This window comes from Bubalus kerabau, chromosome 3, assembly GCF_029407905.1.
Source record: "Bubalus kerabau isolate K-KA32 ecotype Philippines breed swamp buffalo chromosome 3, PCC_UOA_SB_1v2, whole genome shotgun sequence".
Classification (NCBI taxonomy): domain Eukaryota; kingdom Metazoa; phylum Chordata; class Mammalia; order Artiodactyla; family Bovidae; genus Bubalus; species Bubalus kerabau.
In genome coordinates this window covers 160,577,464-160,595,915 of record NC_073626.1, presented here as the reverse complement: position 1 = coordinate 160,595,915, position 18,452 = coordinate 160,577,464, and the positions used below count along the sequence as shown (strand labels likewise).

Below are 18,452 nucleotides of genomic sequence, written 5' to 3'. Positions count from 1 at the left end.
TCCAGGCTTCTCACTATGGCCTGTCTTCACCTTTGCCCCTCTTTCACTCTGCTGTTTTAGCCATACTAATATTCTCTCTGTGTGTCCCTCATGCTAAGCTCATTTTCATCTCCAAGCCTTTGCACTTTAGCTCCTTCAGGGAAAGGGTCATCTTGCCTTAATTATCACTATATCCTCAGCTTCTTTAGCAGTACCTGGCACCTAGCTTGATTCTCAGTAAATATTTGGAGTGCGTCACATTGCTCATCTCTTGAATCAACTGAAGAGGGAAAGAAAGACTGGTTAAGTAAGATTTCACTGTTAACCAAAGACGGGGGGAAGAGTGTGTGTGCCAAGGTCCAGATGTGAGAAAGGCCATGGTAAGTTAATGAACCTTAAAAGTTCAGAATGATCTGCATGGCTAGAACATTAGTGTTGAGGGGGAAAAAGCAAAAGATGAGCCCAGAGAGTTACACAGACTCCAGTTTTTACCTGGCCTAAAATCATGTTTAGAAGTTTGGACTTTTATTTCAAAAGCATTAGGAAGTTATTGAATAATTTTAAGCAAAAGGTATTTGATAAAGATTTGTATTTGAAAAAGATAATTCACTGCAGTGTAGTGCATAATTTAAAGAAGAACCAAAGCATCCTGTGAGAACTGTTAGAAAGTTACTACAGTAGCCCAAACCAAAAGTTAATGTACCCTGAAGCAACATTTGGCATTGGAAAAAAAATAACAGTTGATGGATTTGAGAGAGAGATGGGAAATAACACTTTATCTAATATGAGTGGGTAAATGAGAAGTCAGAATGACTCCCAGATTTCTGTCTTAAAAAAAAAACTGGGTGGACACTTATCCCTTGACTGAAATACAGAATGTAGAAAAGAAGCAGCAGCTTTCATTTGGGATGGGAGAAGCAGCAGATGATCTACTTAGTATAAGAATGTTGAGTTTTTATCACATGCACCCCCTCTGATCCACTGTGCCAGTTCCTTTAAAGTGTGTTTTTTATCTCATAGTCTTATTTGTTTCTAGATCTAAACTGTTTTTTGTATCCATCTGATAATCTTGTTCTGAAGACAGATGTATATTGAGCTTTTTAGCATCTCAAAGTTTCTTACACCTGTTTGCTATCACATGCATTAATTGCTAGTGTAATTCTAGGATTGTATGAGATATATTGGTACATTGAGTGCTGAAAATTATTGGTTAAGAATTGTGCCTCTGTCACCTATTTTTATGAGTATGTTTTGAATAAAAGTAATAATGTTCATCTTATTTCCTAAAATAGCAGCCTCAACTCCCAAATCTTTTTTCCACTTGAAGTGCTTAACATCAACTAACTTTGAATGTCTCGGTTCCAAATTTCCAGAATTTAACTCTCTGGTTAACTCTCTCAGATATTCATTCCTGGTCCAGTAAGCTAAGGCCAAAGGGACAGGCAGGATTTTATATGCTTCAGAGCCACCCCTTCTAGGCTTTGGAAATGATTGTTTCTCCAAAAATGGAGGAGTTAAAAAAATTTTTTTTAATTGGAATCATACTGCTTTTTGCACTTAATATATCCTGAGTTTCTTTTAATGAATATTCAGAATTAGTTTTAATGGTAAATATTCAGTCACTTGCTGCTGTTGCTAAGTCACTTCAGTCGTGTCCGACCCTGTGCGACCCCATAGACGGCAGCCCACCAGGCTCCTCTGTCCCTGGGATTCTCCAGGCAAGAACACTGGAGTGGGTTGCCATTTCCTTCTCCAATGCATGCATGCATGCTAAGTCGCTGCAGTTGTGTCCAACTCTTTGTGACCCTATGGACAGCAGCCCACCAGGCTCCTCTGTCCCCAGGATTCTCTAGGCAAGAATGCTGGATTGGGTTGCTATTTCTTTCTCTAATTCAGTCAGTAAGTCAGTTCAACTAAAAAATGACTAGTTGCTGATTTAGTCTAAAACCAAGATGTTGTAAGCTTCTGAGTTGTCTGTATTATGGAAAAGTATTTACCATTTCCAATGGTTCCAATGCAGTATTGGGGCAGGTAAAGAGCACACACTAATTTTAAAACAGTCTATATGAAATAAGCCTGTAAAGTCAAAATTCTTACTGACTGGCTAAACTTTTTTTTATGAGAACTTCCTTAACTTGTTGAGGTGAAAGTTTTTGCTTTGGTAAAATGTTTGAGAAGGGAAAGAGGGAAGGAGGTTCCTTGCTTTTCTCCCCACTCTTACCTGTATTAAAAATTACAATGAAATTTCAGGTAACCAGAATAAAATTATACCTATACTGTTTATTCTGGCTAACACTAGAATAAGGAGAAAGTATATAATAGATGCTAATTGTCCAGTGGTGATGAATGGGTGCTCTACTGGCTATCCTCCAATCCATGTAAGTGTAAGGAGTTCTGCTACTAGAACTCAGAACATGCACTGACTGAATGGTCGGAACATCATACTTCGTTGTTTGGACGTATGAGGCAGTGGCATTAGCGATGCTGCTGCTGCTAAGTCACTTCAGTCGTGTCCAATTCTGTGCGACCCCATAGATGGCAGCCCACCAGGCTCCCCTGTCCCTCGGATTCTCCAGGCAAGAACACTGGAGTGGGTTGCCATTTCTTTCTCCAATACATGAAAGTGAAAAGTGAAAGTGAAGTCGCTCAGTAGTATCCGACTCTTCATGACCCCATGGACTGCAGCCTGCCAGGCTCCTCCATCCATGGGATTTTCCAGGCAAGAGTACTGGAGTGGGGTGCCATTGCCTTATCTGGGTATTAGCACTAGGAGGCTCTAATCTAGAAATTGAGAATGAACAGAAAAAAATGAAGGATTAATCTTTTTCTTATCTCCATGGGTAAATGTTTTAAACATAATATGTTGTCATATACTTGTATGGTACATGAACTGTTTATTACGTATTTTATGTAGCTCTTTTATTTAGAATATGCACAAGGCTCATACGATTGTTAATGTAAAAACACTCATGATATACAATGTAGTAAGGGAAAATCTCAATAATTAGCCTAATCATTCTATCCTAATTCTTACTTTATTTACCCTAAACAATACTTTATTTCTAGTAATTTGTCATGTGACATAACCTATGAATATGGCTATTTTTTGTCTCTATCCTTAACCACGGTGCTTCTAATGATTGGTTAAGGTTCAGAACCATTACTGTAGGTCACTGGTTCTCAACTGAGGGCAGTTTTGTTCCCCAGGGGACATTTAACAGTGTTACTTTTGGTTGTCACAACTAGGGAGGGTGGGGTTGCTACTGGCATCTAGTAGGTAGAGGTCAAGGATATTGCTAAATATTATACAGCATACAGGGGAGCCCTCTCCCCATCCAGACAAAAATCCCACCCAAAGTGCCAATAGTACTGAGATAGGGAAGCCCTGATCTAGATATAGCAAGGGGAGATTGTATGTCCCAAGCAAGTTATGTCTGGGGTTAGGATACATTACTCTGAATAATACATATTACTCTAGTGCAGAGATTTCAGCTTATAAGAGAATTTCCCAGTGATGTTCTGTTCTGCTTCCTCAGATCCTGCCAGTTTTACTGAGATAACTAAAGACTGTGATGAAAATAAAGAGAACAAAACTCCAGAAGGATCTCAAGGAGAGGTTGATTGGCTCCAGCAGTATGATATGGAGCGTGAGAGGGAGGAACAAGAGCTTCAGCAGGCATTGGCTCAGAGCCTCCAGGAGCAAGTAAGAAATATCTCCATATCTGTCTTTTCCAAGAGATAGAGCAATAATAATAGTAAAAAACATTTGTTAAGCACTTTATGTCAGGCATTGTTCCAGGTGATTTACATACAGTAAATCACTGAGCCACCTAAACAAACTAAACTTGCTTTGGGCCTTTTCCTTAGGTTTGAAACAATTACTGATTTTTTTTTTCTTTTAATCCAAGTGGCAACAAAATGTCTTGTTGGTTACCTTCTATTACAATGACTTGTTGCGTGCTAAAGCAAGATGGATTATTGGAGATCATTCCTAATCCAGTTTTATTTTGTAAGCAGTTAAAACAGCCAATATGCGATCATGATTTTATCATTAATATTTTAAGGCAAAGAATATCGGGTCTTAATTTTAACTGCATTTTATCTGGGGAGCTTTAAAAAGAATACTGATGCCGGGGTTGTTCTTTCCCTCAGAAATTCTGATATAATTGATCTCAGATGTGGTCTGGGTGATTAGATTTCTTTCTTCTTTTTTATTTTCCTAAACTTCCAGCAATGATTCTAATGTGCAGGCAGTGTGGAGAACTGCTGCTTTAAAAACTGTTTCAGAACCAGCTGTTCTGTATCCTTTTATTTATAAAAAGTACCTCCCTAATTGCCTTGTCATCAAAAATATATATATATGTCAAACTGTTTTACAGATTGTGAATAGTAATCATTTCTTTCAGAAAACTTACTTTCAGTGGAAAAGAAATTTTATTTCTTAGCAATAGTTCCTCATAGGGCATGCGTGCGTGCTCAGGCATGTCCAACTCTGCAACCCTGTGGACAGTAGCCCCCCAGGCTCCTATGTCCATAGGATTCCCCAGGCAAGAATACTGGGGTGGGTTGCCCTTTGCAGAAAAGGAGAAAAGAAGGAAAAAGAAAATATTTTAGCAACCTTCCTTTTCACAAAGACATACTTTTCTTGTCAACTGACCTGGTTAAAATTGTCTTCTTTTTCTCAGATGTGAGGATTAGGAGATGAAGGTTTCTTTAGTTGGCACACCTTCTTGTTTAGTTGCTAAGTTGTGCACACAACTTTCTGCAACCCCTGGACTGTAGCTCCCGGGACTCCTCTGTCCATGGGATATCCCAGGCTAAAACACTGGAATGAGTTGCCATTCCCTTCTCCAGGGGATATTCCCAACCCAGGGGTTGAACCTATGTCTCCTGTGTTGGCAGGCAGATTCTTTACTGCTGAGCCACCAGGGAAGCCCTGCATAATTCTATTAATTACTAAAAGAGAGTCCTTTACCATCTTGTCTCAATGTAGACTTTATATACTTGGATAAATTTAAGTAATCATATTTCCTCTTAGAGAACACCTCTGTGACTTTCTTGAACACAGTATTATTGCTCCTAGGACTATAATGCAGAATAGCTCATTCTAAGCTTCTTACATATTTAGCTTTAAAAACAAGTCTAGAATTGACAAAAGTATAAAAACAGTTTTATACTTTTTTCATTAATCATGCATCCTTTGTAAATGATCTTTTCTCTCAAGATGAAAGGGAAAATTTGTAGTCAACATTTTCCTATTCCTTTTTATAATTAGTATCTAGTTGAGACATTTTCAGAGGTAATTTTTTTTTTCTTTAAAGAAAACCTCAGATATATTAGAAAAGCATAGAAATCTATTAATAGTATTTTGTGGAAATTTTGTTTTACCTTGTTGTCATAGATGTAGGCTCAGTGATGTGGTAGAGCCAGCTCCCTGTCAGCCTAAGAGAGCCCACTATACATAGCTCTTCCCAAATCTGCAGAGTTACATTGGTAGCTTAAAACTGGCCATAGTAGGAAGACGGTTTTGGAAAAAGTAAAGAACTTCTCCATCTCTCTCAAGAGGTCATATTCTAAACATTCATAATTTTATAGAAAGCATTATTAGCAAATACGTTCAGAGCAGCTGACTTTATCCTTATTAAGTAAGTTTAATCAGTACTTCTTTAAATACCTTAGTTTTGTCCTTGTTCCTTTAGGAGGCTTGGGAACAGAAAGAAGATGATGACCTCAAAAGAGCTACAGAGTTAAGTCTTCAAGGTATGGAGATTACTTTAATTACATTTTTTTTTTTTTTTTTGGTATGATGAAATGTATCACACACAGGAGTATATCAAATGTTTTTGTCATTTTTAATAACAATAACAAATTTGAACACCTCCCAGGTAAAGAAATAGAACCTTAGAAGTTACTTGTATACCCCTTCCCTCCCTCCCGGAGGAAACCAAACACTCAAACATAATTTTCTCATCTCTTTAGTTTTCCATCTTTTTATTATTTTTCTCTACTCTGTGGAAAGTTTCTCCAACATTATCACCAACTTCAAACTTTTTTTTAGTATTTTATGTCTATTATATTTCTAATTTTCAAGAACTGGTTTGTGATTGCTACTTTTTATAAGATTTTGGGGTAGGGTGGTTCATGAAAGCAATACCATCTCAACTCTGAGGATATTAAACATAGTTCATTTTTTGTGTGTATTTGATGTTTTCATCTCCCTGAGTAGATCTCTTTTCTCCATTTTGCTCTGTCCTATGTGTTTATTTTTGTCTTTATATTCCGTGTTAGAGCCTTTCCTCAGTTATCTAGTAATCCTCAGTCTCTAGTGATCCTTGGCTGTCAATTCATGATTAAGAGTAGGGAACTAAAGACTTCCTGGTGGTCCATTGGTTAAGATTCTGCCTGCCAATACAGGGGACACAGGTTCAATCCCTGGTCCAGGGAGATCCCACATGTTATGGAGGAACTAAGCCTGTGCACCACACCTACTGAGCCTACACTATAGCCTGAGAGCCGTGAACAAGAGAAGCCACTGCAGTGAGAAGCCCATGCACCACAACAAAGAATAGCCCCAGCTCACCGCAGCTAGAGAAAGCCCACGCACAGCAGTGAAGACTCAGCACAGCCAAAAAATAAATAAATAAATCTTTTTTATTAAAAAAAGGGTAAGGGACTAAAAAGATTATTGGAAGCTCTGAGTATATGAATAGCTAGAGCTTGTCAACTTTGAGTTTTATAGGATTTTGCTATTTAGGGGATGGTATTAATATTTTAGGCCTCCTCTTGGGCTGGTTAGATTCCTAAAGAAAGTGTTCTAGTTTTATGCCTTTGCCTAAAGGTAAAAGATGTTGCTGCCAGAGTTCTGGAAGCAAAGTATAGGAATAGGGCCTGCTGCGGGTCAGGGTGGGAGTTACATCTTTGAATATGCACACTGTGGACTCCTCCCATTTTCGGTATGGTAGTCCCTTGTGTCTGGAATCCCCCAATCCAGAGACTGTTTTACCAACTCTCCAGAGAGCAAAGCTCTAGACTTCTGTCATTGGCTAGCAGCATAAAGTAGGGCGCAGGGGTGGCTCTAGGAGTCTGTAACTCAAACAGCTTTTCCCTAATCCTTATTTTTATCCTCTTCTTAGCCTCCAATTTCAGAGGTACCTGGTATTTCCAAGTTGTGTCTTTTGAAGACCCTGTGATATAAATTGGATTGGTTCTCAACTTTTGCATTACTGACTTAGGTTTTGGCTTTGACTATCTTAGGTCTGCTAAGTCTGTCACCCCTGTACATTCCAGCTTCCAGAATTTTGATGCTATAATCTCTTCCTGTTCTTCCCATTCTTAAGTATTCATGACTTTTAAACAAGCATAAAACAAGCCTTTGTTTCTGTACAAATGCTCCTGGGAATTTTTATTTGAAGCCATTAGTAAAGATGGATTCTTCCAGTGCAAGCACATCATTAAGGAGGGAAAAAAAAATGGATCTTGGATTTATTTATCTATTTAGTGTATTTTAGGTAAAACTTAGTTCAATGTTGAATTTCCATTATTTTTGTTCAAAGTATGATTTAATATTGAAGAAAATGAAAGGATGTTGATTTTTTTATGGTCTCTTTTCTATGAGATATTTTATGTTTGCTGGTGGCACCTATAATATGCAACAGATGTGTTAAATCTAACATATACATATGGGTATTCAGTGAATCTGAATGGTCTAACATATTTTTATTATATGTTAGAACAAATTATATTCTAGACAAATAATTTATATATGTCTGACTCTACACATGGACATCACCAGATGGTCAACACTGAAATCAGATTGATTATATTCTTTGCAGCCAAAGATGGAGAAGCTCTATACAGTCAGCAAAAACAAGACCAGGAGCTGACTGTGGCTCAGATCATGAACTCCTTATTGCCAAATTCAGACTTAAATTGAAGAAAGTAGGGAAAACCACTAGACCATTCAGGCATGACCTAAATCAAATTCCTTATGATTATACAGTGGAAATGAGAAATAGATTTAAGGGACTAGATCTGATAGATAGAGTGCCTGATCTATGGATGGAGATTTGTGACATTGTACAGGAGACAGGGATCAAGACCATCCCCATGGAAAAGAAATGCAAAAAAGCAAAATGGCTGTTTGAGGAGGCCTTACAAATAGCTGTGAAAAGAAGAGAAGCAAAAAGCAAAGGAGAAAAGGAAAGATATAAGCATCTGAATGCAGAGTTCCAAAGAATAGCAAGGAGAGATAAGAAAGCATTCCTCAGTGATCAATGCAAAGAAATAGAGGAAAACAACAGAATGGGAAAGACTAGAGATCTCTTCAAGAAAATTAGAGATACCAAGGGAACATTTCATGCAAAGATGGTCTTGATAGAGGACAGAAATGGTATGGACCTAACAGAAGCAGAAGATACTAAGAAAAGGTGGCAAGAATACACAGAAGAACTGCACAAAAAAGATCTTCATGACCAAGATAATCATGGTGGTGTGATCACTCACCTAGAGCCAGACATCCTGGAATGTGAAGTCAAGTGGGCCTTAGAAAGCATCACTGTGAACAAAGCTAGTGGAGGTGATGGAATTCCAGTTGAGCTATTTCATATCCTGGAAGATGATGCTGTGAAAGTGTTGCACTCAATATGCCAGCACATTTGGAAAACTCAGCAGTGGCCACAGGACTGGAAAAGGTCAGTTTTCATTCCAATCCCAAAGAAAGGCAATGCCAAAGAATGCTCAAACTACCGCACAATTGTACTCATCTCACACGCTAGTAAAGTAATACTCAAAATTCTCCAAGCCAGGCTTCAGCAATATGTGAACTGTGAACTTCCAGATATTCAAGCTGGTTTTAGAAAAGACAGAGGAACCAGAGATCAAATTGCCAACATGCGCTGGATCATGGAAAAAGCAAGAGAGTTCCAGAAAAACATCTATTTCTGCTTTATTGATTATGCCAAAGTCTTTGACTGTGTGGATCACAATAAACTGTGGAAAATTCTGAAAGAGATGGGGATACCAGGCCACCTGACCTGCCTCTTGAGAAACCTATATGCAGGTCAGGAAGCAATAGTTAGAACTGGACATGGAACAACAGACTGGTTCCAAATAGGAAAAGGAGTACGTCAAGGCTGTATATTGTCACCCTGCTTAATTAACTTCTCTAAAGAGTACATCATGAAAAACACTGGGCTGGAAGAAGCACAAGCTGGAATCAAGATTGCCAGGAGAAATATCAATAACCTGAGATATGTAGATGACACCACCCTTATGGCAGAAAGGGAAGAGGAACTAAAAAGCCTCTTGATGAAAGTGAAAGAGGAGAGTGAAAAAGTTGGCTTAAAGCTCAACATTCAGAAAATGAAGATCATGGCATCCGGTCCCATCACTTCATGGGAAATAGATGGGGAAACAGTGGAAACAGTGTCAGACGTTATTTTTTGGGGGGCTCCAAAATCACTGCAGATGGTGATTGCAGCCATGAAATTAAAAGATGCTTACTCCTTGGAAGGAAAGTTATGACCAACCTAGATAGCATATTGAAAAGCAGAGACGTTACTTTGCCAGCAAAGGTCTGTCTAGTCAAGGCTATGGTTTTTCCAGTGGTCATGTATGGATGTGAGAGTTGGACTATAAAGAAAGCTGAGCGCCGAAGAATTGATGCTTTTGAACTGTGGTGTTGGAGGAGACTCTAGAGTCCCTTGGACTGCAAGGAGATCCAACCAGTCCATCCTAAAGGAGATCAGCCCTGGGTGTTCTTTGGAAGGAATGATGCTAAAGCTGAAACTCCAGTACTTTGGCCACCTCATGCGAAGAGATGACTCATTGGAAAAGACTCTGATGCTGGGAGGGATTGGGGGCAGGAGGAGAAGGGGATGACAGAGGATGAGATGGCTGGATGGCATCACCGACTCGATGCACGTGAATTTGGGTGAACTCTGGGAGTTGGTGATGGACAGGGAGGCCTGGCGTGCTGCGATTCATGGGGTCGCAAAGAGTCAGACACGACTGAGTGACTGAACTGAACTGAACAAATTATATTCTCTTTTTCAGTTTCATTCCTTTCTTAAGAGTATTGTCCTCTTTGATATACATATGTTTAAAACAAAGGGAAACATTTCTTTTACAGATAACTGGTGCCTGAATTGTTATTCCCTAGAGTAGGCTGGGTGAGTTGGAACCCTAATAATAATATGTCTTTTGTTTCTTAGGATAATAAAATATGTACTTCCAGATGTATTTCCTTTTCCCAACTGTCTCTCTTTGTGTCTATTCTGAGAGCTTTTACAAGACTTTGTCTTTGTGTTCTTTAGAGTTTAACAACTCTTTTGTGGATTCATTGGGCTCTGATGAGGACTCTGGAAATGAAGATGTTTTAGATATGGAGTACACAGAAGCTGAAGCTGAGGAACTGAAAAGAAATGCTGAGGTGAGTGACATATTCCTTTTGTAAAACAACTGGTCACGTTATCAATACTCCTCCTCCTGCTCCTTATCTTCAAAGGACTCGGTCATTGTCCATTGCAGGTTCATTTCTGCCCCTTTGGCAGCCATCAAATGGTCCTCACTTTTCTCTTGAGCTTTACTTCTCATTACTTACACAGAATATTCAAAACAAAATGAAAGAGAAAAACAAACAAAAAAAACAGAAATACATCCTTGACAGCCTTATGTACATGTTCCGTTCAGTTGAGTCGCTCAGTCATGTCCGACTCTTTGCTACCCCATGAATTGCAGCACACCAGGCCTCCCTGTCCATTACCAACTCCCGGAGTTCACTCAAACTCATGTCCATCGAGTTGGTGTTGCCATCCAGCCATTTAGGTAATAACTTAGTAATAGCTCTCAAAGTTACATATATGTTAAATCACCTTCAGTTTTACCAAAACTATTTTTTTTTTAATTTAATTTTATTTTTAAACTTTACATAATTGTATTGGTTTTGCCACATATCAAAATGAATCCGCCACAGGTATACATGTGTTACCCATCCTGAACCCTCCTCCCTCCTCCCTCCCCGTACCATCCCTCTGGGTCGTCCCAGTGAAGGTTAAATACTAAAACTAGTTGTTACTCAGTGAAACCTGTTGAATTAATAACTTTTAACTAGAGCACTTGGAATCTTTTTTTAACCCTTTTTCCCCTAAATAATTGCTCTTTTCCCATTTTCCAATTTTTTTTAATAATTTTAATTACCCAGATCCCACTGTTCTTACTTCTGTTTATTTTATTTAATTTTTAGCTAACACTGAGCATTTAAATTTTCTTTTTTCATTATAATATCAAGGAACTGTGTATGATTATAATGTTTTCTATATTTAGGATTTTCTTCTTTAAGGAAATCCTCAGAAATAAATTACTGCATCAGAGTATTTGAACATTTTAATTGTTTCTGTCTTCAGTTCAGTTCAGTTGCTCAGTCGTGTTCAACTCTTTATGACCCCATGAATTGCAGCACGCCAGTCCTCCCTATCCATCACCAACTCCCGGAGTTCACTCAAACTCATGTCCATTGAGCCGGTGATGTCATCCAGCCATCTCATCCTCTGTCATCCCCTTCTCCTCCTGCCCCCAATCCCTCCCAGCATCAAAGTCTTTTCCAATGAGTCATCTCTTCGCATGAGGTGGCCAAAGTACTGGAGTTTCAGCTTTAGCATCATTCCTTCCAAAGAACACCCAGGACTGATCTCCTTCAGAATGGACTGGTTGGATCTCCTTGCAGTCCAAGGGACTCTCAAGAGTTTTCTCCAGTACCACAGTTCAAAAGCATCAGTTCTTCAGCGTTCAGCTTTCTTCACAGTCCAATTCTCACATCCATACTTGACTACCTATAGCTATATTTCTTTCCAATTTTTTCCCAAAATTATGTTGTATAGTAATGCCTAAAGTGCATGAATATCACTTTTCAGTTTTATTTTCTTTTCCTTAAAATATTTAAAATGTAAAAGTTTATAATCCCTACAACAATATAGCAACTCTTTTCATTATTTTCATTCTGTTTTTTAGTACTTAACCATTAACATTATCTATTCATAGAGATCTGTAGTTATATTGTGTATGCTCATGTAGGTTTTAAAAACAAGTTAACATTTTGCTGAACCATGGTTTTTTTTTTTTCTTTAAATAACTGAATAATATTGAACTGTGTTGAAATACCTGTAACCTTTATTACTGGATGTATTTTTAGTTCCAGTTATTCATTATTATAGATAATACTACAGTGAATAGTTTTATACATATATACATTTTCTTCTTTTTAATTATTTTCTTAGAATAAATTCTTAGTTGGGAGTATAATTCTTGGGTCAAAGGACATGAACAGTACCAACCACTGAGTTTTTTATTGAATCTAACCCCTCACACATTGAAACTTCCCCATGTCAGCTCTGATAATAAATTGTGTTTTGCTTTTATACAAATTAAGAGTTAAAAGTCATGCCCACTTCTGTTTTCCAGACAGGAAATCTTCCTCATTCCTATCGGCTCATCAGTGTTGTCAGTCACATTGGTAGCACTTCGTCTTCAGGTAAACGGACATTAGGATTTCAGCATTTTATAAATGGACCAGTTAGCATTTACTCCTTATTGAGTTTCTCTGAGCCTAGCTTTGTGAGGTGTGAGTTGAATGCATCACAGAAAACTTTGAACCCTGGGGGCCCCTTCTCAGAGCCTTAGCCAAGAGGCAGACTGCTGAGGAGGAAAGAACGCCAGCTTTGAGATTGGGCCCAAGTCCACATAAGTGACCCCAGCCCAGGGTCATCCTGGGGTGCCATGAGGCACCAGAGCAAAGGTGTGTCACTTGCAGGAGGTGCGCAATAAATCAATCTTTTGAGAAAAAAGAAAAACTTTGAAATATTTTCTTTTATCACATTGTATGTGTTAATAGGTGCAGCTGTTCTGATTTCTCTATTCACAAATGACCCAGATTTTCCTAAGCAAAATACATGTATCAAAAAAGTTGTCCTGGCATAGCATATTTGCCCCTTTCTGTTTAGTCGCTCAGTCGTGTCTGCCTCTTTGCAACCCCATGGACTATAGCTCGTCAGACTCCTCTGTCCATAGGATTCTCCAGGCAAGAATACTGGAGTGGGTTGCCATTTCCTTCTCCAGTATTCCCCCCTTAAATTTCTGTAATTTTTTAATGGGTTTTAGAAATATTGTTGGAAGTAAGGTGAAATGAGGTTGACTGTTTCTGCCATTTCCTATACCTGAGAATAATTCAATATTTTATTTTTAAAAATTTAATTTTTATTTCTTTCAGGTCACTACATTAGTGATGTGTACGACATTAAGAAGCAGGCATGGTTTACATATAATGACCTAGAGGTATCTAAAATCCAAGAGGCTTCTGTGCAGAGCGATCGAGATCGGAGTGGCTACATCTTCTTTTATATGCACAAGTAAGAAGCGTTGCCCAGTCTGAAGTTTTTGGCTAAAAATCTCCTAAACTCTTTTCTTTTTCCTTTAAGGATAAAATGTACCCATCAGTTAAATTGGTTGACAATTTATTATTTTTATTAGGGCTCATATCTTGATATTTCCAAAATGATGTTTCTCTTAACTCAGCATTTATTACTCATCTCACAGTAAAATGTAGATATAGAGCTTAAGAGCTTATTATGATGGAAGCTGTCCTGTTATTGTCTTGCATTATATCAGCTAGAAGATCTGAGTTCCATAGATGGGAAATACATAGCCTTTCTATCAAAGCTAGCTGTTGCCATTCCCCCCTAAGTATTTTCAAGAATCAGCACATGGGGTTAAGATGATAATAAAATGAATGAGCTGCTTATGTAATACAATTTAGGCATCAAATGGGATAATGCAGGCTTTATCTATGTCTATTTTTCTGTCTGTCCTTGTATTTGCTCATTGAATTTCCTGTTTAATTTTTTTTGTTTTATTTTAAGGGAGATATTTGATGAGCTGCTGGAAACAGAAAAGAACTCTCAGGCACTTAACCTGGAAGTGGGGAAGACCACTCGTCAGGTTTCATGAGGAACAAACCCCTGGGTTGGCAGTGTGCACTGCATATTCTTTCTTACTGCCACCCACTTCTCTTTCCTCTGCCTGAGAAGAATTTGGAACTCTACTTGATGCGGGAGCAACAAACAGCTCAGGGCCAAACCAAAAGACGAGAACTGCAATTATGCGGAACGCTCCATATTAATTGTTTTATGGAAACTGGTCTCACATCTGTAGCTGATTATCCTTTTTTTTCTCCTACAAGAGTGGCACTTCCTTTTGTCTTAGGAATACATGTTGTAAATATATATATATATGTACATACACACATATTTGTGGAATGAATGGAGCCTTAAACAGTTAGAATAGGCCACCAGAGTATGCCTGCTCAAAATTAATAGCACAGCAGTTTAGAAAAGAAAAGTTGTCAAAGAGTCCATTCACCTGAGAAATGTATGCAGATATACATATCATTTGGCATTTAGCTTTTATGTTCCTTCAGTGATTTCACTCAAGTCTGATCTTTCATGTGTGTTTCTTATTAGTAAAGTTCACTGGAAAGCCAGCTCCCCATGTTACACTAATGACAGTTTGTCCTCCTGGCAAAGGAGGGGCATTTCTGCCATCTGACTTGAGGAGCTTTTATAAAAAAATATATATTTCATGGATTTGTAATGCTTTTGCTGTTTACATGCAGTCCCAAGAAATGGATTTTTGGTGCTTTGGAATGTGCTGTGTTGCCACATTTGATATTCATTGTACACTTTGTTTTCTTTCAAAAGAATCTTCACACAGTATGTTCATTGTGTATCATCTGTATTATTGTGGTGAAGATAGAATCTTTTGTTTTTCTTCTGTGTCATTCTTCCATGGAGCAAGCATTACCCTAACAGACTGAAGAAAAACTGTAAGAGGTAGGAAAGTGATGTCCCAGTTGGGACTCCCCAACAAGAATACCTAAGGAAAATGAAGAATACTAGCATCTCTGTCTCCCAGACATAGAGAGGTCAGGAGGAGTATTCTTGTGTTCAAGCTGAAACTCTGGACCACTAAAGCTGAAAGCCCTGCTGCAAAGGTGAAATTGAGCGCGTGAGCTGCGGGAAAAGCTTAACCATTAATCATTTGCCTTGCTATTCAAACAGGGTGGGAATTAAAATGTGATAGGTTTAGGTAATTCCAGAAGCTAACGAATAACAAAGGTGCATAATAGATTTATTACTTTTTAGGTGCTTTGAGTTGAGGTCAAATAGGGGTGCAACATTTAAGTGAGTTATATCACTCAGCTGACATAACCTGCTTGGTTAAGCAGCTTGTGAAACCATATAAAGAATGAGTTTGAGAGTAGAATTCTCTGTTCCTAAAATAATTTTGTGAGCCCAGGAATCATTAGGATCACACAGAGTTAAGTATAGCAAAATGAAACCTTCAACATTTTCTTTCATTTTTAAGCCCATCATCACAGAAAATGTAACATCTTTTCTAGAAGATTGCCTTAAGAGAGCTCCAGCCCTACTCCTGAAACTTGGATATGGGAAAAAAAAAAAAAAGAAACTTGGATATGTTCTGACATAGTAACCTGTTCTAAAATGCTGAATCTTTCTATTGTAAGTGGCCCCAGCACTTTTGCTTAACTACTGATGAAAGCTTTGTCTCCTACCTGTCAATGTAGTGAATGTTGCTGAATGGTGTGGTGGTAGGATATGCAGGAGCAGTATAGAGCAGGGGAAAATACTTGTTTAAAAAGCTAGCTTTTAAAATTTTGTTTCCACTAGGGAGGCTTTTTTTTTCCCCTTGGGGAAAAAACTGTTTTCTCATATATGAGTGAAGTGGTAATCAAATTCTTTAGTTATTTATTACTTCTCTGTGTCTATACTTGAGAGTTTGAGAGAGGTGCTTTTAAAAATGGGAATGATTTGACGTTAGTGGGTGCATTTAGGGCATTTAAACAAATAGAAGTGATGCCGTAAGCCCAGGTTGCCCGTGAAGTATCTTTGTTTGACTTGCTTTTCGTAGCTTGTGTGTATGGTTTTGAAGTACACTTGGCTTAAACCTAATTTAATTTGCTCTTCATGTCTCGGGCAGGACTTATTAGATCAAACTAGGAGATGAGTTATCTCACTGCTCGTATACTTGCATGTTTGGGACTTGAAGTTTCCTTGATACATCTGTTGTTTTGGCCTGGTCAGCCTTCCTTTCTCCCTTCACTCCTTCAACTATTACCCCTTTCACTACTAAGTTAATTTCTCATTTTGGTTCCGTGAAGGGTTAATGACTACAGATGGAAAGCTCAGCCAGACCATATTGATGGGGTTTGTTTTTTGTTTTTTTGAGCTGACAGTATTTATTTTAAAATTACCGGTAGATTATATTTTTTGTGCAGTTTGCTCAGAATCAGGAGATGGGGCACTTGACATGTTAGTGCCAGAAAGGGACAAAGTAGATAAGGACAGAGTGCTTCAGTTCCAGGCAGCTTGCACAATAACTAATATTCTATTGAAAATACCAAATACGGTTACATTACTTTAAATGACTTTGAATTGAAACTTGACAGTACTTAATTTTACACACAGTTCATCTTAATTGGAATATTTTGAACGGGAAAATGAAACTAAAATTCAAACATTAATTCTTACCACCTAGTATTACTACAAAGGATTGGGAAGTTGCATGTGGCCAGATGTTACTATCATTTTAGAAGTCCAAACTATAATTTAGGCCTACAGGAAGATAGATTCTGTTGTGTTGGGAATATGTATGTGTGTACAAACTCTGAAGTTTTGTCTCAGCAAAATAGAATAAGAAGCAAATCCATGAATTATTCTTCTATTTGTATTTTGATTCCAAGAGCTACTTGTTTACTTGCCGTGGTCTGTTAATTTCAGACCTAACTTAATGGCTCAATAACAAATGTAAATATGTTTACATTTTAAGAAGTATACAGTGATACTTAAAGATCAGTTCATTAACTCTGGGAGGCAAGTACTAGATATTTATTTCTCTCCTTGATCAAGTGTAAAATTCTTCTAAAAGAAAAACTTGTAAGACCTCAGCAAGTGAATTCATGAATTTACTTATTCTTCCATACTGCAGTTACCATTATGTATCTATATAAATACAGCTCTACACATGTACAGCTGAATATGTAGTTATATAATGAAAACTATTTGGAAACACCTAAATTAAAGAGATTCTTGGCAGTTTCTCATATGTAATTGAGCATGACGAGTGTAGAGAGAGCATGGGGGTTGGAGACAGGGAAAGAAAAGGTACTTTGTAAACTCATTTGTGATCTACTAGAAAGAGATTATACTAAATAAAAATTACCCTTCTTCCCCTTTCTTCTCTGTCCTCTGGAGTAACTATAGTGGATGCTCTTAGTACTTTTTGCCTTGTTTAAGTGATTCCCCTGAAGTGGTCTTTTATTTTAAGTCAGGGAAGCAGAGCTGGATCTCCAAGTGGATCCTGTATACACATGGAGATTTTCAGAAAAGTCACCAGCAACCCAATACTAGATGCAAGTCACATAAAAGTATCCCCCCCAAAACAGATACATCTTTTTCTTTCTCCCCATCTTGCTTTACACCAAATAATGATCTTTAAATTGTGTACAAAAACTAAACAGATTTCTTCCCTCTTAACATCTTTCTGATGTGTTACTTCAGAATTCTAATTTTGTCTCTATCCGTGTCTTATTAACATCTGAAAAATATATATATATATATTTTATTGGAAGACAATAGTTTGTTAGGCCTTGAGAATTTTGTGACAGATTTCTTTTGCTGTGTCTCACCACGACCACTGACTCCTTTATGGCATGCTTTGATTACTAAACTTCAGACAGACTCTTTTGTTGTATCACATATATTTATACACAGTAAATTTTCCTTTCCGTGTGTGCTATGTATCTGAGGTTTTGAAGTTTAAAAAATGTGCCAGTATGGATATAAGCAGTTGATTTCAGTCATTTGGACTTAAGAAGTGCAGGGGTTTGAAGTAGATGTCCACTGCTGTCTGAATAGAGTAGATGAGGGTCTGGATCAGGGTCCAATGCCAAAACGAGCAGTCATCTGAACTGGTCTGTCTCAAGAACAGAGGGGTGGAAGAGAGACACACCTCGTCTTTAGGTTTACCCCCACTCTTTTTTCCTTCCATCTCCAACTTCTCTGACCTATCTCAGTGTTGTTTATGCTACGGAGAGGAGAACAGAAGTAAGCTTCTTCATCTTTATCTAGTTGAGCCACTACCAGGCAAACCTGGCAGCTTTGGCCACATTATTTGTGAGGTGATTTTCTTTGTGTTCAGAGTGACTTTTGATTCTGATTCATTATTTTGTATGGAGCGGCACTTTATCTGTGTTTTAGCAGAACTGTTCCTCTGTACCCCTTACGGTTTTTTCTTATTTTTTTGTTTACCTTTTAAATTATGCATAGAGTTTTTTTGTGTGTGAAATTAAAGCCTTTATTAACCTTGTGTTGTTCGACTGTTTATTTCTGAGGACACATTCTTGC

The 18,452-nt window shown here is 37.9% G+C and overlaps 1 protein-coding gene across 10 annotated transcripts in view; it reads left to right on the top strand.

Moving 5' to 3' along the window:
- The window catches only part of USP37 (ubiquitin specific peptidase 37), an 85,936-nt gene extending 67,522 nt beyond the window's left edge, over positions 1–18,414 (top strand). For all 10 annotated transcript variants that reach the window (XM_055573454.1, XM_055573455.1, XM_055573453.1 and 7 more), the window contains 6 exons: positions 3,516–3,682; positions 5,679–5,739; positions 10,293–10,408; positions 12,436–12,505; positions 13,241–13,379; positions 13,890–18,414. In XM_055573454.1, coding sequence (XP_055429429.1) covers positions 3,516–3,682; positions 5,679–5,739; positions 10,293–10,408; positions 12,436–12,505; positions 13,241–13,379; positions 13,890–13,977 — 641 coding nt within the window. In that variant the 3' untranslated portion in view covers positions 13,978–18,414. The remainder of the gene's footprint in view (positions 1–3,515; positions 3,683–5,678; positions 5,740–10,292; positions 10,409–12,435; positions 12,506–13,240; positions 13,380–13,889) is intronic.
- The last annotated feature ends 38 nt before the right edge of the window (positions 18,415–18,452 follow it).